At 32.1% G+C, this 24010-nt stretch overlaps 3 protein-coding genes across 3 annotated transcripts; all 3 read right to left on the bottom strand.

The window, feature by feature from the left end:
* Positions 1 to 929: 929 nt before the first annotated feature.
* On the bottom strand, positions 930 to 3108 carry LOC114166730 (ADP-ribosylation factor-like protein 2). Its single transcript, XM_028051518.1, has 5 exons — positions 2892 to 3108; positions 2692 to 2802; positions 2420 to 2582; positions 1819 to 1899; positions 930 to 1329 (listed from the first exon to the last, which is right to left on the bottom strand). Exons 1-5 carry the CDS (start codon positions 2954 to 2956, stop codon positions 1192 to 1194), a joined length of 558 nt encoding a protein of 185 aa, XP_027907319.1. The 5' UTR covers positions 2957 to 3108; the 3' UTR covers positions 930 to 1191.
* Positions 3109 to 5112: 2004 nt separating this feature from the next.
* On the bottom strand, positions 5113 to 15014 carry LOC114174052 (nucleolar protein 6). Its single transcript, XM_028058794.1, has 26 exons — positions 14770 to 15014; positions 14526 to 14687; positions 14235 to 14400; positions 14036 to 14152; positions 13812 to 13942; positions 13562 to 13712; positions 12948 to 13015; positions 12327 to 12425; positions 12108 to 12223; positions 10412 to 10586; positions 10206 to 10316; positions 10034 to 10112; positions 9745 to 9888; positions 9538 to 9651; positions 9188 to 9309; positions 9023 to 9105; positions 8818 to 8942; positions 8611 to 8731; positions 8395 to 8532; positions 7551 to 7647; positions 7340 to 7465; positions 6807 to 6899; positions 6603 to 6708; positions 6116 to 6258; positions 5949 to 6038; positions 5113 to 5840 (listed from the first exon to the last, which is right to left on the bottom strand). Exons 1-26 carry the CDS (start codon positions 14926 to 14928, stop codon positions 5712 to 5714), a joined length of 3165 nt encoding a protein of 1054 aa, XP_027914595.1. The 5' UTR covers positions 14929 to 15014; the 3' UTR covers positions 5113 to 5711.
* Positions 15015 to 21509: 6495 nt separating this feature from the next.
* On the bottom strand, positions 21510 to 23129 carry LOC114174169 (GATA transcription factor 18). Its single transcript, XM_028058951.1, has 2 exons — positions 22375 to 23129; positions 21510 to 22167 (listed from the first exon to the last, which is right to left on the bottom strand). Exons 1-2 carry the CDS (start codon positions 22780 to 22782, stop codon positions 21874 to 21876), a joined length of 702 nt encoding a protein of 233 aa, XP_027914752.1. The 5' UTR covers positions 22783 to 23129; the 3' UTR covers positions 21510 to 21873.
* Between the last annotated feature and the right edge of the window lie 881 nt (positions 23130 to 24010).

Below are 24010 nucleotides of genomic sequence, written 5' to 3'. Positions count from 1 at the left end.
AGAGTGAACAAGTGACACTTGGTTGAGAAAGTATCAGAGAGAATAGATTTAGTGAAGGAGAAAATTTTAAAGGTTGAGTTTTGAAGAAGAAATGTAAAAAGTGGAAAATAAAAGATAGAGGGAGCTTATATTTTTGTTTTGTTATTTTTGATCTAATAGTTGTGTGTGTATGATTTAGGTAAAATTGTAGTTAATTTTTGTTTGATTATTATCTTATGAGGTTTAAAAGAGTTATATATTTTGTTTATTGAGATTTTCAATAAAATAAGAATAAAGTCTATTCTAAATTATATTAATTATAAATTTTAGGAATAAAAAAATTAGAGTGTTCCAATTTTAGTTGTCAAACTTTTCAAAGTATATAAATTTACTCTTGTTATTTTTCCATCAACTTTTTTAACTATAAAAAATGTCATTAAACGTTGAATTTAAGTATGAAAAGCGTAATTTCATACATTATGTAAGTTTAATTTTTATATCAACTAAAAATAAAAAATAGTTACTAAATTCAAGTATATAAAAAATTAAAAGACCGAAAGCTGTAGAGATGAATTCATCAAGTATAAGGACAAAAAATAAGTTTAATGAAAGTTGTCAAAATATACTTTCTCATAAATTAATCGATGCAATTTAAAACTTCCGCGAAGTGTAAAAATACACTGTCCTTTGTGACCGACTCACCGATGCATTACTATCAGAAAACATATTTTTAATGTAAAGTTGTTGCATCTCTGTATTTGCCCCTCCAACCCCAAAAAAAAAGTACTACCTCTAGCCTTGTATAGCTAATAAACCCAATAATGGTTTTGAGGCAGAGTGAGAAGCTCTTAAGTAAATCACGCAAGTGTAACATTAAAACAACATTTTAAAAAAAATCAAGTTCCACAACTTGAATAATTTTTCACATAAAAAAGAAGCACAGAACGAGCTAGCTAAAAAGGTGAATCCCTATTCATAATCAAGTATTCTAAATTTTCACATGTGCATGACAGGTATGTAACCTGCAAGCAATCCAATATCTGGCTGCTTCAAAATCAAATATCAATTTTACAGGCACCAACCCATCCCCCTCCTAAGAAAAAAAATATCAGTGAGGCAGTGAATCCATAATCTCTTCCTAAGAAAAAATATTGGGTTTTAGAATTCTCTTGTAAATTGGACAAATTTCACGGAAGATGCCATAAACAAGCATCAGTCAAGCATATAGATTCTAGAGGCAATGTCCTGGACCAGCCAATCAAATCCCTCGAGCAGACCCTCACCAGTGTATGCGCTACAGCCAACTATCTGCCAATGCCGAGAGTTATCCATGGCTTCCAAGTTCAGCACCTACATGATTAGTGCATATTAGAATTATTCGTAACTCAAGTTACTAGTCGTTTTTCGGGGGTCTTGAGATATGAGAAGTTAAAAAATTTCTGACATTTAGTTCCTATGTTTCCGAGTCCAGATTCTCTACTGGTTTTTTTATGCTGTCCTCTGCTGATTATTAAAAATACACTGTGTTGATATTTTAAATATCTTTTTAATATATTTTAAAATGTCAAAATTAATGGTAATCAGTGTATTATAAAGATACAGTAGAGAAACAACACAAAAAAACCAGTAGAGAATCCAAATTCTATGTTTCCTGAAAATATATAAAATGCAACTTTTGCTAATAATTACAGATACACCAAATAAACCTATTCCTTGATCACTTCAAGTAACCAGAATCGTCAGTTCCTAAAATCAGTTTGTTGCATCTGCTAGACTGCTTTCTGTACAGAAATTAAGGAAATTGTACAAGGAAGAAACACCATATAAAATTAAGCTCACCTTTGCTATTTCTTCGGGTGTAAGGGCACCTTTTATGTCCTGTTTATTTGCTAATATCAGTAAAGATGCTCCAGACAGCCTCTGTTGGATGAACAATAAAAGCATTGTCAACACCAATACTCAATAAACACCCACATGAATGAAAAAGAAAAGAGATTAATCATGTAATCTTTCCAAATTCGTAAACAAGAAGCTACAACAACAGTTTACTTTCTCGTTACAACTAACAACAACAAATCCTTATCCAACCAGATGAGGTCGACCACAGGAATCACATAACTCCGTTTGGTTCAATTAAAGACCATGTGTCAAAGGCAAGAACTTATGGTGATGGGTTTGGCACTAATACTACAAATAATCCTTTGGAGTGGTAAAAGCATTGGACCAAGACCAAAAAAATATTAAACATTTATCAATGCAAAGTATTAACTTCAGACAATATTAGCTCAAAACACCAATAGAAGTATAGAAATTTATGTCAATCAAATAAAAAAAGAGTCCAAAAGCACGAACGAATAATATATCTTTAATTATCAACACAAGTAACAACATGTATACAACTTGTTTGTCAGTAAGTAAGAAACTATTGGATTGAACAAACCTCTTCCTTGAGAAGATTATCCAACTCCAATTTGCAATCATCCAACCTTCTCAGATCTGAACTGTCAACCACCCAAACCAACCCATCTGTTTGCTCAAAGTAATTTCTCCAGTAAGATCTTATTGTTTTCTGCCCCCCAACATCCCATATATTTAGGGTGTACCTACCAATGCCAATTGAACTCATAAAGTAAAATGAAAGCAAAAAATTTGAAGCTAGGAAGATAAAGAAGCCATTATAATGCGATTGAGGGGCGAAAAAGTGAACAATACTTTTGGTAAGCAATGGTTTTGATGTTGAAGCCAAGCGTGGGACTGATGACACTAGTGTCCTCTCCGTTTATCTTCAAAACGATTGTAGTTTTCCCCGAATTGTCCAATCCGCTGTACAAAAAGTGATTCCAGGTTTTAATCGAAACGTGTTATGAACAAAGAAAAAAAAAAGAGAAATTGGAATTGAAGGAATAACTTACACCATCAAAATTCGCATTTCCTTCTCTTTCCGCTTGATTTTTCTGATGATGCTCAGAAGACCCATTTGGCTCCCAAACACTCCCACTCAACTTCGAGCCAGAAATGCGTTTCTGGATCACGCCAGAGTGCCTATTGTATTATTTTTCTTTTTCATTGTGAAAATGATAATGTTTTAGGACAAATTTGAAAAATGGTTTATAGAAAGATGCTCTAAAAAATAATTTTTTTACTTATCATACACACATCTCCGACTATAAAACTATATATATATATATATATATATATATATATATATATATATATATATATATAGTATAGGCATTATCTAGAAGGGATTATGAATATATGAAATCATTAAATCACATGAAAAAATATGCCAAGATAGATAAGATACAAAACACAAAGCCACAAGCTCAAATAAATAAGTTGGTGTAGAAGTAAATGATAAATACCTTTCTATTTTATAGAGAAAATACCTTGTAAATTGCTAATCAATTAATTTGAAGATATTAATTATTAATGGTCTTTATTTTTGGTTGGAAGAGGAAATTAGTCATTATTTATTCATGTAATAAATCACGGTTTTTAATTCAAACAATAATAATAATAATACAATTAATTGATGATTTGAAGTATTTTTTTTTCCTTTGTAAAATTGTACTCCTAAATATAATTTCCCCAAATACATAGTTTTTTTTTATTTAAATTACCAATTTCAGTAATTGTCAAAGTAAATTACATCATTGTGGTGCTTTCACAAAAATTTTGACTTTGTCATCACTGTTTATTTTAATTTTTTTTCAATGAATTGACAAGAGTGTATATGATGATATGGCTTTGATATTTTTTTTCTTTATAAGTATGATTTTTAATTTTGATAATTATTTATTTTTTTCAAAATTGAAGATGAATTTAAAAAAATAATTAGGTATAAGTAATTATATATTAAAAAGACTTGGAATATTAGATCTTCATTAATATATAAAACAACAAAATTAAATATAATTTATTCAAATAATTAAAATCAGCCAAATCGGGCTACTACATATTAAAAAATACAAGTAGAAGATATATTTGGAAGCACGACTACTTTTTTCTGTGAATTTTTACTACGATTAAAATAGGTATTTTCTTAAAAAAAAACTGTATTTGTTTTAAAAGAAATTACAAAAATGATGGTTTTACCATTATATCTTAAAAACAGGCAAAAAAAAATATGGAACTAGAGTGTAGCCTTTGAAACAAGAATATTATTTGGACATATACACAGCAATTTAACAACTTTAAATTATAATATAATATTTAATTAAGTTACTTTCAAGGATTATTATACTTTAACATTTACTATATTTCATATTTATATTTAATAATCATAAATATTATTTTCTAATTTTATTTAGAATTACTTTTATCAACTAAACATAATATTTTATTATTAAAAGAGATTACAAGATAAAAATGAAAAAGTAAATGTTGAATACTGTTTTGATTAATTAAAGTATAAATTAAATTATTAAATAAAAAATGTTGTGGATTGGTGTAAATCTAGAAGGATGTTAACTCATGACTTTTTCGATAACCCTTGCCTTGTGGCTGCAATTCCAGTCTCTTCGCCCCGCTTTCATCATATTACCTATTTAGGGAGCTGTATACTGTAATTATGTCTTCCAATAAGTAGTAGTGCAATTTTTCCATTATAAGTTAAAGACTACCCTTCTTTCTCCATCTCCCATGTTTTGAGCAAACCCCCACAACTCATCTTCCTGAACTCCTGACACCCATTAATTCATGCATTTAAGCCTAATTCATTTTCAGAAAATTGAGTTATAAGTTATATTTTTATGTACAGTAATTTAACTTTATTCCATCTCACAAATAATTCATCCATATTGGATCCCGACATATCAGGGCCTCTCTAGTGAGCCATTGGTTGGTGGACGAAATAGTATCCTTCCCCAAACATGACCATTACGAGAACTGAGTTGTAGTATATCACAATACTTTAGATCTAAAACTAAATTCAAATTTTAAGAAAAACGGCTAGCAAACTTGTCCAACTAGCAACATACAAAGACAGAGCCAGAGTGATTTTTTAGACTGTTAATAAATTAACCGCAGTGAATTTTCTACCCTCATATCGTCCTATAATATGCCATCCCAGGCATTTCACAGACTACAGGAAAACCAGAATGCAGATAAAAGAAAACAATTTTACAAAAGTAATCTTAATGTATAGTGTCCATAACTATTAGGGATATAAAACGAAAAATCAATGAGCACTACATTTAAAAAACTAAAATAACGTATATTATCTTACGACAACTTAAAAAGAGGTACGGCAACATGCCACCTCATCGCAGAAATATATGAATAATCGGCTCAAAACAATAATGTACATAAGAATACCCTAAAGACGCTGTGACCGAAATTTCCATCTCAAAACACCATTGCTGCATTGCAATAATTAATCCAGCTATGCATGGACAAATTTCTCTTCACGTCTTGTATGCATGTATTATGCCATATTATCAGCTTGCTTCTTTACCAATAAGAATTAGGAAATCTTACCTCACCACTGTTCGGCTTGCCCAAGTTGTGGCGGTGGAAGGGAATAATGTACACTGAAGATTAAACATAGATATCAATCTACAGCAACTCCTTTTCCTTCAATAAAGTGGTACTCTTTTGCTCTACAACATTGATCCTACATTTGACTGATTCCTCCATGCTAATTAATGTTATTTTTCTATCGATAAAAATAGCTAGTTACCGAGCAAAATTCCCTCAATATACATATTGATAAGATAACCAAATCAATACTAATTCCTGAGCTTTGGGGGCTTGAGAAAGTATACACTCCTCACAAATCCTTTCCCAATCTCCCCCACTGTTTTTAATACCTTCAAAGGATTATATTCTTCATCAACCACTTCCTCGTGCTTCCGCTTCTTTAGAGAAAGGAAAAAACGGTGATCAGAAGATCGATTTGTTGAGATTTGTAAAGAATTCATAATATACTTCGCAAAACCCCACTAATATAAATGCAAATTTTATACCTTGGAAGAATATGATTCCCCCCATGTTAGACCAATAATATCGCCTCCCAGATAATCATGCCATATTTGGAATGAGGCTGAGAACTCATGCTGCAAGTGATAAATGATATGTATCTAATTAGCGAAGAGGAACACATTCAACATGAAATCACTTTCACTGTACTTACCTTTAAGTCTCTGATAAAGCACTTTGATGGATCAAAATCCACCAGCAACTTATTTTTAAGTTCCTCTGCCCTGCCCTTCAAATCTTTAGGCAAAAAAAAGGGTTGAAAACACTTGCTGGCTTGTCCTTCTGCAACATGTATTCCTGCCAACATAGCAAGTGAGAATACCATTTGATTAAGTATAACTTGTGAAAGGGAAACAAATAATGTATAAATGCAAAAAGATCAAGCTATCAATAATTAATATTTTTTAACACACTAATACCTTAGTCTAATGAGTTTGAACTCATACCATCCCGCATTATAAATTTATCTTTCATGCATAGTACAACAATTTATGTGATTTCGTCACACTTGACCACGAGAAAAAATGGTGTATCCATCTTGCTACAATTATAACTACCAAACAATTATATAAACCGTAACCCTTCACCATCAAATCATTTAAGAACTGTTTAACATGTAAACTACTGGCTACTAATTGTACCATGATTAACTTCTGAAGGGAAGAGAAGCCTTTGGGGATACGGGAGATTGTCCTTGTGGAGAAGAATTACTGCATCATAATTGTTTAAAGGAGTCCTGAAAAGGCACTGCAGCAAAAATGAAAAAACTCAATAACTCCGGAAATATACTCTTCTACAACTAAAAGTTGAAATGAGAAAATAACTTAAAAATTTGCTCCACTCACCTCCCATCTGTATGGACCGATCTCTTCTTGAAATGTAAGTTTTGTCAGCAAATTGGCACTGCTTCGGGCATATGCAACTAACCTTTTTAGTTCCTGGTAAAATCACAAATATGGATTCATAGTCACAAGGCAATCACCGTGGAATCATAACTCACAAGTTAACGAACGCTTGAAACAGACGCAACAGAATCCATGGAGTAAAGTGTTAAAATGCAGACATGAAGTTTAAAACATCAACAGATTAGAATACTTATGTGGAAAACTCAAAAAAAAAATGGTAAACTGTGAGAATATCCTATATATTCTAAGCACACTCAACTTTAACAAAACCCCATCTACTGAGGACACTTTTACTGGAGGACATTCCTGCAGAATATTTTTAGTTAACCCCCGCTATAGTTTATTTTTTAGAGCATTATTCAATGAATTATGTGACAAAAAAATGGACGTGTGAGGAATGAAATCGAGAAACTTCAGCGCCTCAAGCCTTCTCTAATAAAACTCAATTATTTCCAATCTGAAGAGCAACAAACCATTCCACTAGGTGATAATCTAGTCCAAGCCTCAGATTCTTTATCATAAACTGTAGCTAAGAACATTGCTGGTCCTACACTTTGTCCACTCTCACCCTGACCTTTTCTTCTTAGCGAAAAGTTGTCCTGAAAATCCATAATGAAATATATTTTTCAGAGACTAACATTATATCTTGATTTACCTAATCATGTACTCAGACACACAGCCTACCTTTATTTCTTTCTCATCACTTTGGCTCAAGTCATTATTTATGTCGACAACCAATGGAGAGAAAGTCCAATCATAGTTTGAGAGTAACCGCAGGAACCTGTCAAAAAATCAATAAGCATAAGATTGTATTATAATATATTTTAGTAATACTAAGCCCTTTGCAACTTTCTCGTATGTGAATGCCAAATCCCGAGAATTTGCTAGAAACCCAAAAATAACTAAAGTCTGTGTCAGAAGAAATTGAAAGGTGCCCAATTTAGAGGATCATGACCAAGAGAGAAAAAGTAACAGATGAAGTGGTAGAAATGTGGAAGAATAATGCATACGATCTGTTGGTGGATGGAAATGGCCTAGGACCTCTACAAGAGACTAGGCTGGAAATTCCAGAGAAAGGTATAGTGAATTTCAACCTTCTGTGTTGTCATCTTTTGGTCCCCACGTTTTAGCCATCCTAACATCATATACCCAGTTCTCAAACCCCTTAACAAGCAAATTGATATGTTATCTGCAGTAATGTATTCTACAGAGAATATAGGTTTAAAGGAGTGAGGAGTTTACTGACTACGGCTTAATAAAACACTCAATGTCTCTGGACAAAATTGGAAGGTTTTGATCTATCATCTTAGCCACGAAGCTAGCCCTTTAAAAAGGAAAAGGATAATTAAAGGAGAAAATCATTCAAGAGAAGATTAATATGGTCCTTAACAGTTTAATCAAAGAGATGAGTGCAAGACTTTGAGAGTAAGAATGCAATGTTGAAGCAATCACTGATTAAGTAGTAGTCATTTCATCTAGTCAAAATTAATTGGTTGATAAGATGACTAACAACAACTAGGAAACTCACCTCAAAAACCCAGTGATCCGTGAACAGGGAACATCAAATGGCAAAGGATTAAGAAAAAGATATGCAACCAATAGCTCGACAGCCTCTTCTACTAAGCAAGCTGAAAATAGATGTGAAGCAGCCCATCGTTTTGCAAGTCTAGACACATGAAAGGTATACATGAGCTTCAGATTATAAATGTAACATAGCTTGACAAAGAAATTTGCAAATTTTCACCTAGCTACTGGTCCAAATATTGGATAACGACTTTGTAATCCATTGATCATATTAGCATGTTGACTATGGATAAAAAGTTTCTTGTCAACGGAAGAAACTTGCTTAGCCTGAACATCCCCAACTGCATGTTAAAATGGTTTGATAAGTTAAATTGAGAAGTGGCTTTTCCAATTAAATCATAATCATATACAAAGTGGAAGTGCATACCTTCCTTTTTCAGCAAGCTAAGGCCTCTTTCATGCAAAATTTTTAGACGAAAAGCATATCCTGACATTAGCACGTCCACATTATCCTCAGTGGCAGTGCATGTCATCCCCCACTTCTTTTGAAGACTGCCATAAAAATATTATCACATCTTAATAAATATTAAAAAGAATAAGATCCTGAAATGAATAAAGGATCTACACCCTACCTCAATCCAATTTGAAAAAGGAAGCTAGATTTTGTCTTTTCAATTGCAATTTCATCCATTGGCCAGTTCCCAGAACCTTCCAGCTGAAAAGGGAAAAAGAATTTGCTCTTCAATTGTCTGTAAAAACACCAGGACACTGAGCACAACTGGTGCGTCAAGCCATACCTGAATCATAACTTCCAGTGCTTGAATGCATGATGGAACAAACTTGCTCAATCTGAGTGATTCAATTTTTTCATTAGCTAGAAGATGAGGTTCCGGAGGGAACACTGATGAAAACCTGAAAGCTGAAAATGACAATAAGGATAGAACATTAGTTGAGCTCAAGCTTAAATGAGATTCAACGTTAACTTGAACATCCTTGTACTTGCAGTTTTTTACAGGATTTAATTAACAATGAAAACATACACTAACAAGCATAGACACAGATGACTTCAAAAAATGGTACAAGAAATATACAAGAAAAAATGGTAATTGAATGAATAATAAAATATCTGCCCAGGATGGTAAAATACCAGAGTCTAAAGGCAGTACACTGGACACCTTCAATGGAAGGTCTTCAATAAGACGCAAGCGCTTTGATAAAACATCAAATGCCCCAAGCAAACTACCAGCGTATGATATAGGATCTGTAGGTGAATAATTTCAAAAGCATCACAGCAGTTAACAAGCTAAGCAAATCACATGAGACCAGAAAAGGGAGAATTCACAAAGATCATTACCTCCACCACCGTGAATCAAAGAGAAATCTAGTTGATCCACAACAACTACAATATCTTCCGAGGATAGAGAAAGATGTCGACTAAGTACATGCTCAGATATTCTTTTCAAAACAAGATGTCTAGCCCATTGCTCACTTTCCCATACTGTGAAATGTTTTAGGGCAAAAGCCACCACCATGTCAGTATTTGTCAAGATACTTTATCTAAGCTAACAATATGAGAAAGTTGTGTTGCTCATAGAAAATAAAAAAATAAAACAAAAAATGAATCGAAACAATAAATGCCTCACCTGTGCTTTCTGCAATTCTACCATCTTTAAATCTTCGAAGCTCAGCTTTCTCTCCCCAAAACTTTTGAAATTCAAGAGCCTGCTTCAAATAATGGGTGAGCACAGTAATACATGCAGCAACCCAAATGTGAAAGCAAAAAGAAAAAGAGGATATGTGCAGATGAATATATACCTCCTCTTTACTTTCGGAATTTGGGCCAATATCAACCATCCTATATGCTTTCTCCAAAGTACTCACTGAAATTCCTATGAACAACGGTACTTTATCAAATACCGACAAGCCCTGAGGTAGTGAATTTAGTTAGAAATACAACACAACACAAAAAGGATGAAAACACATTTTAAATGGGACACTGAAAGTCATGCTTGAAATCATACATCGTCCACACTCCACTTGCATTGTGTATTTCTCCATGTAACTTGAATGGCTCTTGCTCTATCGTTTAACCCTTTAGATAAAATACCATGTATTTTATCCTCGTATGATCTCCAGCACTCATCGTCCAAACAAAATCCAAATGCAAATACCTCATTCTTTCCCTTCAAATTTATTCTACAAGATCAAAAACAAGTAATAATATAAACTTATAGTTTTTATAACATGAAGCAAGCCATAATGAAATTATATCGCTCTGGGGATAAGTCTTCCAAATATATCTATGTAAAGATATATCTAAAAATTATATCATATGCTATTTACACATGATAAACCTCAAGTGTTTCTTACGAGTAAAGATGACACATGAACTCGTGTGTTAAAATGTTATTTGAAGGCATATCAATTTTGATGAGCAGTATGTATGAGTGAGAATTAGTATAGATAATACCCAATTTTGAAAATCCATTATAATTACAGGAATGAATGTGTATATATTTATATAAACTTATAGTTTTTATAATATGAAGCAAGCCATAATGAAATTTATTCAAAGAATAGAGTATCCATTCATAAAATAAAGTGTTTGAATAGACAAGCATCTATAAGCCAGAGAGAAAAGTAAAGGCAGAGGAGAAAAAGGTTAACGAGTCTCCAACGTGTTATAAGGTAGTAGATTTACATCATTATGATTAATATGTTTTCACATTCCATATCCATGATCATATGGACAACATTCACCGAAATTGACATTTTCAAACACCTCCGCGTCATAGGTGAAAATTAAGATGCTATAAAACCTTATAAACAGATTACACTTATATTTGGTTTAAAGTACCAGATACCACATTTAAAATTCTGCCAAGCAACTATTGCTCCAATTTAAACCCATTTATAACTCTCAATCCAAAATACCAAGCATATCCACCTATATCGCGTAGATCTATGAAGCCTTAATACTTGGTACGATACATACATGGCAATTTTTTAAAATTAAGGATTCAATAAATTTTAGCTACGATGATAAAAGAAATATAAAAAATGTACATATCAAAAATATTAAAAAATCCAATAATTAAAAAAATATTTTATCACAATATAAAATATTTATTATAAATCTGAAATATAACCCAATAAAACCAACTTGTAAATTGTAAGGTGAGGTGGGGTATGTGTATATCATGGTGAGTTACGTTTTAATAAATTAAGGATACACTTTGATACCATCTTACGAAGGGCAGACCCAACGTATAATATATTTAACATATTTAGCTATTTATGTATTGTAAACCTTGCTATATAAACAAAATATTTAACCAATACATTAACTTTTTAATCAACATTTAGACAACCTTTGAAAAGAAAATTATAGTTTTTTAATCAGCAGTTATACTTAAAAACAAAAAACATAAAAATAATCCTATTAAATAAAAGAGTATAAAAATAAAGAACAATCATAAAAGCACATGTGGATAGAATATTATAATAAAATTATTAGACAAATAATATTTTTCATTGTATACTTATTATGTCGTTGGGTAGTATTAGAATCATCGGGTTTAAAATTCATAAACCCGTTGACCCAATCCAACCCACAAATTTCGGTTAGGTCGGGCAAGGTCACCGCTCAACGCTCTACCTATCAAAGAGGCAAAGCTGCCATTCACAGTCAATGACAAACTAGTAAATAAACATTACCTCATGCAATAGTCATACTTAACAGCATAGTCAATCTTGGTCATAAAAACTTCCTCAAATCCACCATCATTACACTTTTGTAAGCACCTAAGTGTCATAGCAGCCTCATCTTGAAGCTGAATACAGAAGAAGATCCAAAATAAATAAATAAATAGTCAAATTGAGAACTACAATGTTTATAATATTGAAAAAACAAGTTGGTGTACGGTTCAAATGTACCCGAGTAAAACCAATCCTGGACATTCGGAAAGCTAGATTGAATCCTCCAGATGGATGACATATGAGAATTGGAAATGACTCCTTAAGTTGAACCTTTTGCTGAAAATAGGAGTAGTGAACAAAAAATATTACATGAGAAAAGAAAACTCCAGCAAACAATGTAATTCATATAACCTGTTGTGCAGAACCGTTACAATGTGTTACGAAGACAACAATGAAGGACTGACAATGAATGGACATATCCCAAAATGAAAAGAAAAAGACAGAATTTACTAATAAAGTTCTTAATAAATGGAGCGAATAAACTTGCCATTCATTCCCAATTAAAACTAAAGTCTAAGCAATTGAAAACATAACAAAGCTACTTTGGGTCAAAAGCATAACGCTACACTATCAAACTACAATTTATTTAAAAATTGAAAAAGTAAATAGTAGCTTTTTGTTCAGTTTTTTCAAAATGCTATAAAAATAATAATTCGTCCAGATTAGGTTAACAAACAATCATCAAAACAACAAAACAAAAAGAATAAAGAATAAATAAAGCATGAAATCAAATGATACATAAAATAGATTTACAATAAGTAAAAATAGTTAAAGAAAAAAACAAGCAGAGATCCACACCTCCTTCGTAATATGGATCTCGCCTTCCTTTGGAAAGTATAACCCTCGGTTCCACGACTCTGATGTTGCTGCAAAACCACTACCATTAATAAATACATATCTATTGTGCCAATACATATTGAAGCCCCATCCCCAGTCTGTGCCTATTTTAAAGTTAGTAGCCAATTGCCTGCATGTTCACTAAGAAACTGAAAATATATTTTTTTATTGATAATTCCTTTGGATGGGAAAGAAAAGGAATAGGCTTTGATGATAGAACTCAGATGCCAAATATAAAGGAGAAAAATAATGATAATGCATTGAGAAAACGTAAAAGCAAACCTAAACAAGTAACAGTTTTGTTTCCATAACACTCTAAAAAAAGTAAATGATTTTAGACTCTTAGAAGAGAACTAAACAATGTTTTCCATAGCATTTCATCAAAACATGGATGTGTATCACAAACACAGTATATTATTGCACAGGACATAATTTGTGTAAACATACACGCATTGACAACCATAACCACCAACATGAGTAGCTTAACTCTCATAACAGACCAATCTTAGCACACTAACATGACCAGGAGAGCTGAACAAAATGAATGGAAACGCAAGGAGAGACTACAAGCATACCAATGAAATTCAAGGTGACGCGGAATATTTCAGTTGCCTTCATTGAATTGCTAATATGTTGCTTAGAAGCAAGGTATGCCAGTATGACAGAAATCAAAAACCCACTCAGGCAATCATGAACATATATTGAACTTCTTTGCCGGGCCCAAACCTAAATCAATGAGGACAAGCAATCGGTTCAGCTTTCCACTATGCAATTTTATTCATTGAATCCCGGACATAAATACCCAAAAACAATCAAATATCAAACCTTAAGCAGTATTAAAGCCTCCCTTAGTTCCTTCCATCCAACAAAATACTTGTCAACGAATTCAGCATCCTCTATAAACATGTCTTCCAGAATACTAGAATTGTACTTCGGTGTAGCCTGAAGATCAATCCCTTCAAGATATCAACAATCAATCATCAAAAACTCTGTCAAAAGAAGACGCCACAATCTTGGAGAAATAGAATAAAGGTATAGTGAAAACAGACCATTACTCAGGTTATGAATGTTGTTGCGCTTCAGGTTCAACTTTGCTATGCTAAATACAGCCTTGGCGGACGGAATAATTCTTACAAAAAAACCAGGCACTTCAACAAGCTTCGCAGCTGCAATTATTTTCATCGTTAGAATAACCAACAACATTTCAGAGGCATTAAATTAAATTCTGAGCGGACACGTAATGCAAACCTGGATACACAATGAGCAAGGGTTTTCTGGCTTCATTCTGCATAGTGGACCATTCAACCCTATCAATAGATGAAGACCTCTCCAAATACTTCTTTATCAAACATAAATACAAACACCTCTTGGCGTAGTATCTGTAATTTAAATAATCCTTCTCATGAAAGCATTCCTAACAAAATATGAAAACAGTTATAAAAGTCGAAACACACATCTCGCATCAGAAAATTAAATAAAACATTAATTAAATTAATATGTAAATTTGGTTATCGCAGTTCTTTTTTCTGATTATTGTACCTTTGGTAACCTGATAATAAGATCAGCATTAACTTCAGGCCTCGCAATACTCTGTATGGAGTAACTTCCACCAGTCTTAATAAACTCTGGCTTCTTAAACTTAAACTCGACCTTATCGGCGCCAATGTCCGAAACAAACCGCGATGCTAAATCTGCAGTTACCTGCCAATTCACGCGCATTCAGAAGCTCAGTGTTGAATGCACCGAAAATCATAGCAGAGAGAAAGACGAATAGAATAATGACCTTGAAATCGTTGGGGATTTTGTCTATGGAGGCTTTGATGGCGGAAACGGTGTCGTCAACGAGCTTAGTGAACTGAGGAGAGTAATCTACGTTGACCTCTTTCAATAGCTCCGACACCTTTAACTCCGTTGATTCCATGGCCATAGCTTCGGCCTCCATCGTCGTGAGTGTTGTGGAAACGCGGCAGAATGACTAACGGCTTGTTTGGGTTTAGGGTTTATGGCAGAATGGTGGGGCTTGACGTGTTAATGAGCAAACCTTTCAAATTATTGTTAGTGGGTATATTAATGTCCTTAATTTGTTTTTAGGAGAAATTAATCAGAATTAATTTTTGGGGTTACTATGTTAGATAAATAATCCAAATTAATTTACTTTATCAATTTTTTAAAACTTTAAAAAAAAATTGTTTGAATATTCACAATTTGAGAGGATCAATTATTTATTTAAAAGAGTTCAATTATTTTCATCTCACTAACTTCATAAACCTACAATATGATTCTTATAAAAATTTTAGTGCATATATTTTTTTCCAAAATTAAGAAATTTGTATTTAATAGCAATATGTAATTTAGTAAATGGATAGGAATTTGTAAATATTATTTATATTAATTATTTGATTAAATAAAATACTAATAATAAAATGTCTGAAAAATAGTTTTGGTGCGTATTATTTTCGGAAATACATTAATATTTTTTAATAATTTAATAATATGTTAATGATGGATTAAAGGAATTTAATATTGAAACATCAAAAGACCAAATTTTTAATTAAGATTTTATAAAAGTAAAAAATGTATACTCAAGAAATTATATCTGGGGATAAATGAGTAAAGATGACACGTGAACTTGTGTGTTAAAATGATATTTGAAGGCATATCAATTTTTATGAGCAGTATGTATGAGTGAGCATTAGTATAGATAATACCCAAATTTGAAAATCCGTTATAATTACAGGAATGAATGTGTATATATTTATTTGTTTTGTCATTGTACCGAATCAAATATTAGTTTTTGTTTTATACGTTTACCCATTCTAAATCATTAATTTTTTTATTTTTTATGTAATATAATAATTTCAAATAAATCTCAGGTTTAATTGATTTTTTGTTCTCGTATTGTTTGCGTGATCCAATGCAGTTTGTTTTCAATTACATCTTCGGATTTGTAAATATAATCTAATTAAGCTCTTTTTGTTAGATCGACGATAATGACATTGGACACCACATGTGACTTTGTAGTACTTTTAATTTTCCTCTTATCTTTTATTTTCTTAAAAAATGTAGGTTAGTGTTGTGCTAGGTGTTAATTGTATTGTCAATATTCTGTGATGGTCGTTGGCACATAAAGAATGTTTTGTCTTGTATTCAATTTATTTTTTTATTTAAAATTTTAACTTAATTGAATACAAGATATTACGTAAAGATTTATTAATGGCAAAAATAAAAAGAAATAAATTACGAATTAACTCTAAACATGATGTTAAAGTCGAGTTAACGAATTAATTACACAAAAAATAATTAATTAAATATATTTTTTTTTAAATAAAATTTGAAATTAGTATATTTGGAAGACTTTAAATCAATTTAGATTCTCAACTTTATGATTATGTAGATTTAATCATTTTAACTAAATTTTATTCATTTTATAGAATATTTCAAATGTATTTTTTAACTAACTCGAATTTTTGTTCAAACTTTTCAAAATAAATTAATTCAAATTTTCATTAAAAGTTAAAAAATAAAAATATATTTAATAAAAAAGTAATCAAAGGATCAAATTGATTTATATAAAAAAATATGAGAACAAGAAAATCAATTAAGCCTAAATTTTATTTGGTATTTTGTGTCACAGTTTATTTTTAAGTTATTTGTACTCCAATAAACTTTTAACTTAATTTTACTCTGTAACCAATAAACTTTATAATATTGTTTCTTTCTTGTAGTTATTTGATATTTGTTTTATGATTATTTGATCTTTATTCAAAAAATGTTATTTAATATTTATTCAATTATAATTCTTGTATTTGTATTTGATATTGGAAAAAAATGTGTATACTTGATGTATAATATCATATAATTTTGTTTTGATTTTAATATATATATATATATATATATATATATATATATATATATATATATATATAATTAGTATTGCAATTCGTACAAGGATTGGTACCCTCATATTTATACCTGTTTTTGAATGGATGATACGAGATAAAAACCAATTATATATATTAAATATGGAAATGGGATGGGTTTTCACTCGGAGATTACATAATATTTTTTTTCGTTATCACTTTTATCTTTTACGAAGAAATTATGGTTAAAATATTATTTTTTTCTAAATTTTCGTTAAACTTAATTAAATCAGTCATAATTTTATTTTTTTAAACAGATCTCATTTTTTTTGTTAATTTTGTTTAATTTAATTATTTTTTTACTAAGATCATTTAAATCATTAATAGTGATGAACAATGATGGTCATATCATTTTGTAATTTTTTTATTTTAAAATATTTTTTAAAACATTCACATGTTAAAATTAATATTTTATATTCAATTTGATCCATATATTTTTATTTTTGTTCAATTTAATCTCCATTTTGTTTAAATGAAACAATTTTGTCTCTCTCCAATCAAATTTACTTTCTATATTAAAATTCACATTTTTATTAAATATTTTTGTTTAGCATTACAATTAGTTTAAAAATAGAACGAAAATTTAAAGGATAAAGACAAATTTTAAAATTTTACATCAATGATTTTAGTTTTCATCCTTAAATTTTTTGTTATATTTTTAAACTAATTATAATCTTAAACAAAAAATATTTAATAAAAATGTGAATTTTAACAAAAACATCATTATAACTTTTATACTAAAATTAAATTTGGTCTCAATTATGAAAAGACAAAATTATTCAATTTTAAATAAAATTGTGATTAAATTGAAAATAAAAAATTGTGTGCCTTCTTTTAGAAGCACAAGGTTTCCGATAAAGATAAAGATGCTGGTACAACAACAAATTTATAGCAATTATATATGTCGTGAGTACATTTTAACTTCTTAAATACGTTGTTATTCTAATGTTTTATTTCTTGTAATTTATTAATAAAAGAAAAAGGTTGCAAAAAATGAAAGATTTACCATTTTTTACTCCAAAAATACTTCCATATAAAAGCTAAAAAACGATTGATACAAAAAAAAAAGTTGTTTATATACAAAAGGCTTAAATAGTCATTTGGTCCTAATTTTGGTCGACTTTTTTCACTCTGGTCCTACTTTTGAAATTGTTTTCAATTTGGTCATACCTTTCGTTAAATTTTTTCAATTAACTCCTTTTCGTTAACTTCGTCTAAATGGTTAACGGAACAGTGGCCAACATGGTTATTTTCTATGACGTGGATTGTTGTTTAGTGACATGTCCGTTTCCACTGTATGCATAGAGCAAATGTTATAATTGAAAGTTAGGGTTTGTGTGTTCTTGAATTGTGATTGTCTTCCATCCATCTTCAGCTGAAAAGGAATGTCTTGTGGGGCATCTTCCTCTTCATGCAATAGATGGGTTCACCGAGCTTGCAATTCATGCCATGGTGGTTATAGGGTTTCAGGCTCACCCCCAATTTGCGATTGCGGAGACATTGCAGTGGTGCGCACAACTAGAACTACAAAGAACTTGGGTAAACAATTTTGGGACTGTGCGAACTTTAAGGTTTGTTTCTCATTGTTTCACTTTCAGTGTTTCACTTTCATCTTCTTTTTCTGTTTTGCAGAGACGTCAATAAATCCTAATCATTAACACTAATCCCAAACAATACTCAACAAAAATCAAACCCTAAACCAAAACATACCTCCGTGAACAACACCTTCAACCCTCTGCCAACGATTCTACAAATATCAGCGTCAATTGGATGGCAGAAGTTGATCTGAAATGGCCAATTGAAGGATATCCCCAAATCGACGAACTAATCCCCAATTGGACACCAAATCCCCCAATTCGACAAACACAACCCTAAACCCAATTCAATTAACCTAAACCCTAAATGATTCTGCAATTACAATTAAATGGCCAGCACAATAATTAAACAGACACGTCATTGAACAACAATCCACGTCACAGAAAATAACCATGCTGACCACTGTTCCGTTAACCATTTAGACGGAGTTAACGAAAAGGAGTTAATTGAAAAAATTTAACGAAAGGTAGGACCAAATTGAAAACAATTTCAAAAGTATGACCAAAGTGAAAAAAATCGACCAAAACTAGGACCAAATGACTAATTAAGCCTATACAAAAGTTTCAAATATTGAAAATTTTATTTCATTAAACGATTAAAATTTGTTTGGTTCATCAGAAATATTATTGAAACATATTTATATAATTTCTTCGGGAATAAAAATGCAACGTATTAATTTTTTTTACCGAAATTATTTTTCAAAAACTTTGTTTTACCCTAATATTAATTTTAAAAAACTTAATCAGGCATGGGAAACATATTTTCAGGAAACGAAAAAGAAATATCTTCTACCAAATGTCCCCGTAGTTTTGTGATTTGAAGATTGGAAAAATATGTTGTATATGTTGGGCTGAGTTTTTAAACAATATTCCCAGTAAACAATATTTTGCAATATTGAATTTGGATTAAGTTTCCCATCAATTTTTTGTTCTTAAAAAATATAATATCCCATAAACAATATTTTTCAATAATAATTTTGGATAAAGTTTCTCGTAGAATATTCCCACGAAAGAGATAGCAAGCTAACTCTCATACGCCGTAGTGTCTTAGAAAAGCTATTTCAATGCGCACTTAAAAACTACGAAATAACTCTTAAAATTATCCAAATTTGAATTTCTTAGCCAATGAACGACTAGTCCAATCCAAGTAGACCGATTTAAAATCAAAAATATGATAAATCAAAACCATAAAATATATCTATTAAAACTCGTTTCTAAATTAGCTCTTTTAGGAATCATTATAAATTGATTATCATACATGTAATACAAAATATATAACGTACAGTAAGATATAGTTCTAACACTTAAAATAAATTAAACAAAAAATATATAATAATAGTGTTGGTGTTGTATCTAACGTATTATGTTCACCGAATAACTTAAATTCAGCATTAAAATTAAATAATTAATGGTTCAGAAAAAAAAATCTTAAAAAATTTCAATTAATATAACTAAACTGTTTATTGTACAATACTTATACAATACAACCCACTTCCATAACAATAACAAATAATCATGGTTATGCGTTTGTGTATATATGTACAACTCTTTAGAATTTGAAGTCTTATTTATCTGAGAAAAATTTCAGACCAAACTCAACTAATTTTTTTGGTATGAAAATTCATTCCATCTACATCTACTCTTTAATAATAGTCTGACATGCTGACAAAGTAAATTTTGTATATCTGCAAGCCTCATCCTGCTCACATAAGTGTAATCAATAGGAAATTATAGAAAAGTATAAGTCATAATCAAATTAACGAGTCTAGATTTTCTATTAATTTTATTTTGTATTGTTCTCTGTTGAGCATTACAATTATATTGTGTTGGTATTTTAAATATCTTTTTAATATATTTTAAAACTTTAAAATTAATAATAATCGATATATTACAAAGACACAATAAAAAAACACCACAAAAAATCAGTACAGGATCCAAATTCCAAATTAACACACGCATAATAATTTCATGAAAATAAAAGTGTACCGTCACACTTGGTGTGTATATATATATATATATATATATATAAGGTATAACGTTTATATATATACACACGCGCGCGCAAGACAAATTTAAGGTTTAACGTTTGATTTGTGTCATTCTGTTAACATCGGTGATTTTAATATATGATACTCCAAGAGACGTAGCGGCAATGATTTTAGGTTCTGGTGTTGAAAAAAGCTCTCAGTTCCAGCTACTGCAACATAACTTCATTGGGTGATTAGATTCGATGCGGTCTTCCAAGAAGGTAAAGATTATCTCACTGTATAAACTGACCACTGCAACGCAAAAGAAATACTACTTTATTAAGTAAGCGAAAACAAAAAGGTAGTAAGAGTTAACAAGTGCGATACTGGTTTTCTCTTACCAAATTATTTGAGTTCATTTACCAATAATTAAGTGTTATACAGGTTAAAACAATGTATTTGCATTAAAAACTACACTAATTAAAGAGCATTAGTATTTTAAAATATTGATTAAAGTTCGTCATTAAAAATATTTATATACTTCACCATACAGTCTAATGTGATTTTTAGAATGTCAGACATGATTAAAAAAGAAAAGGAAGAAATAAACGGCGTAACGAGGCTCTGCCATGTCTTAAGAAGTTAATATCAATATCAACATCAGTATATCTGAAATCACAACCGACAACAACATCAAAAAAATTAGTAAAGAATTTGAACTCATGATCCAACTTTGAGACATTGGACCATCGAATTTGGTTCAAAGGAATTAAATGCACCCATGTCCCACTCGCTTTCGCACATCACTGTATCTATCTATGTTTGGGTACAAATCAGAAAATCGAAAACAACGCTATAAAATTTCAGATTCTGCTCAAGCATCAACAAACAGTTTGTTCAAAGGAGGTAATGGTCACGAGTCATGACATGCACCTGCGAAAGTTGGAGTTATAATATAACGTGTTTCCAATTAATCGATTCAGAAACGGTCCATATATGTGGTGGTCAACAACAACTATATATATAAACTAAGAGGTGAAGTGAGACAACGAAAAAGTAGGTTTATACGTAACTGAAAGAGAAAGTTAAAGAAATAAATCCAAAGAAAAAGCAAGCTAATAAGAATATAGAATTATCCCATTCTCACACCGAGGGCGAGAAAGGAAGCAAACAAAACGGAAAAGGTAAAAAGAAACATAATATCCACGATTCGAGACCATCATAACCATCGCAATCAAAAACATCATCGTAAAACGTTGACGTATAACTGCCTGTGTGTTTGATTGGTCTTGACCGTATCCAGGGTAACCACGCTAGCCAGCTACCTCCTTTTGTAATATCTTGTGTGACTATTATTATATTATTATTATCATTATAATATGCTATTGATTTTTGTTTTCAACATTTATCTTGTGAAGTCGTGGACGAGGCTCGTTCTGTCTGCGACGTTGAGTCTCCACGAGAGAAACGGAATGCCGTTATCGGCGTCTCGGTCGCCGTCATCCGCGAAACAGAACTCGCTCCCCATCCCCGGCGAGAAACACTGCATCTTCTGACTCTGCGGGTGTGCGTACCAGGAGTTGTTGTACACCTGCGCCGATTCCATCATGCCGCCAGAAGCCTGCTGCGGCGGTGCAGCCGCGGCACTCGCCCTTCTCTCCTCCTTCTTGAATCTAATCCCACACGCATTGCACAGTGACTGCAATGCAATCCACACACAAAGTCACAAACCACTCTTCAATGTCGGAGAAAAATAATGAAAATGTTGATTAAACTAAACTACATTGTATAAGAAAAAAGATAAGCAAAAAAGTGTTTTTTTTTTAATGAATTGAATCTGGTTCTGAAAAAGAGATATATAGAGTTTAAGTTTGGAGGAGTGATAAGCATGGTGATTTAAATTTACCTTGGGGCCTCGGGGGCCATTTCTCCAAAGGGGAGTTGAGGTGGTGTCACAATTGGCGCAGCGGCGAGCGATGAGAGGGTCGGTGTTTGAGGTGGTATTGGGGGTTCTGGAGGATTTGGTTTGGGATTGAGGGCTGTGTTTGGATTGTAGTAAGTCCCAACAGAAGTTGGAAACGGAGGTACGTTGGTGGTGGCGAGTAGGTTTTTCCTGGTCTTGGGAGAAACGGGTGGATGGGGTACCGAGGGAGAGGGTGCAGTCAACAACGGAAGAGGAAGAAGAAGACGAGGAGGAGAAGGAATAATCGTAAATGTCGGAATCTTGGTAAGGTTGTTTATGGTTTGTGACTGAGAAAGGCATGGAGAAGGAGGTGGTTTGGGTGTGGGAGGTGCCACATGTACAGGGTCCCATGACGTTCCCCTGAAGACACTGCAACAACAACGATATTGATGAAGTGGCTCTGGATAGGGAGAGAAAGAAAGAAGATGGAAAATGGTATAAGAAGTGAGGGGGAGAAATGTAAACAACGTTCTCCTTAATATAGGGGTTGGTGAGGTGATGCAATAATTGGGTTGAAGTAGTTTGGATTTATAGCATGGCATAGAATGGAAGGAGAAAGGTCGAAAGAGAGAAAGAGAGAGAGTGGGGGTGTTGTTTAGTTTTGGTCATTGGGTAATGGGTAGTCAAAAGAAGCCACGTGACGAGCGGGAACAGTCTTCCATGGATCTGCCTTTTCCGATCACGAGGTTTTTGTGTCTCAAACCCAATATCCCTATCTCTGCCAAGGAAAATCAAATACTTTCCAATCCAACACCCTTATTCTCACGCTCCTTTTCCCTCCCTCCTCTACCACGCTCTAATCCCAATATTACTGTTACTAAACCCTTCTCACCACGCTGCTTAGTGCCTAAGCTATCTCCTTACATTTTTTTTATTCAAATTTAATCACATTGATGCAGAGGTTTGTTTTGGGCTATTCTGAACACAACAATGACCCAGACTCCGTTAGTTGTTATAGGGCGTCCAATCCATCAAATCTGCAGAAGAAGAACACAACAAGCAGTTTTGGCTGTCGTACAGTGCGAATCACGTGAATCCAAAACAAAAGCCAAGCTCGTCATCATAGTAATTAACCTCATCACCACTTTGCTTTTCGACAGCATTGCTTATGCGACTACACCGGAAGAGAAGAGAAAGGTGTTCAACTGTGTTTTTGTTTGTTTGGGTCAAAGCTGGTTAGATAATAGAACAAGGCGTTGCAGAAAAGAAAAGAAAAGGAGCAGAGAAAAAATAAAAGAAAATCCAAAAACTGGAGTTTGTTTTAAAAAGAAAATCAGAGAGGTGCCCCACATCATCATACCCAAGCAAAGCAATGCCAAACCCAAACAAACAAACCCCTCTGGAACACATCGATCCCATTCCATGAAAAAGATTCAAAAACATTCACTGAGAGTGAGAATCAGATCGTCTAGAGATTGGTGAAGCACAGTTCCACAAACGGGACGACCACCGCTTTCCAAAAGATGCTCTCCGTTTGCTTTGTGAACTGCAACCAAAAACCAGGATTAATTACATAAATTTTTAGAATTCAGATCTGTCTATAGAATATATTCCCCAGGGGAGTATCAACTCTCCAATC

This window comes from Vigna unguiculata, chromosome 2, assembly GCF_004118075.2.
Source record: "Vigna unguiculata cultivar IT97K-499-35 chromosome 2, ASM411807v1, whole genome shotgun sequence".
NCBI lineage: Eukaryota > Viridiplantae > Streptophyta > Magnoliopsida > Fabales > Fabaceae > Vigna > Vigna unguiculata.
The sequence above is the reverse complement of the archived record's forward strand: the minus strand, read 5'-3'. Positions and strand labels throughout refer to the sequence as shown.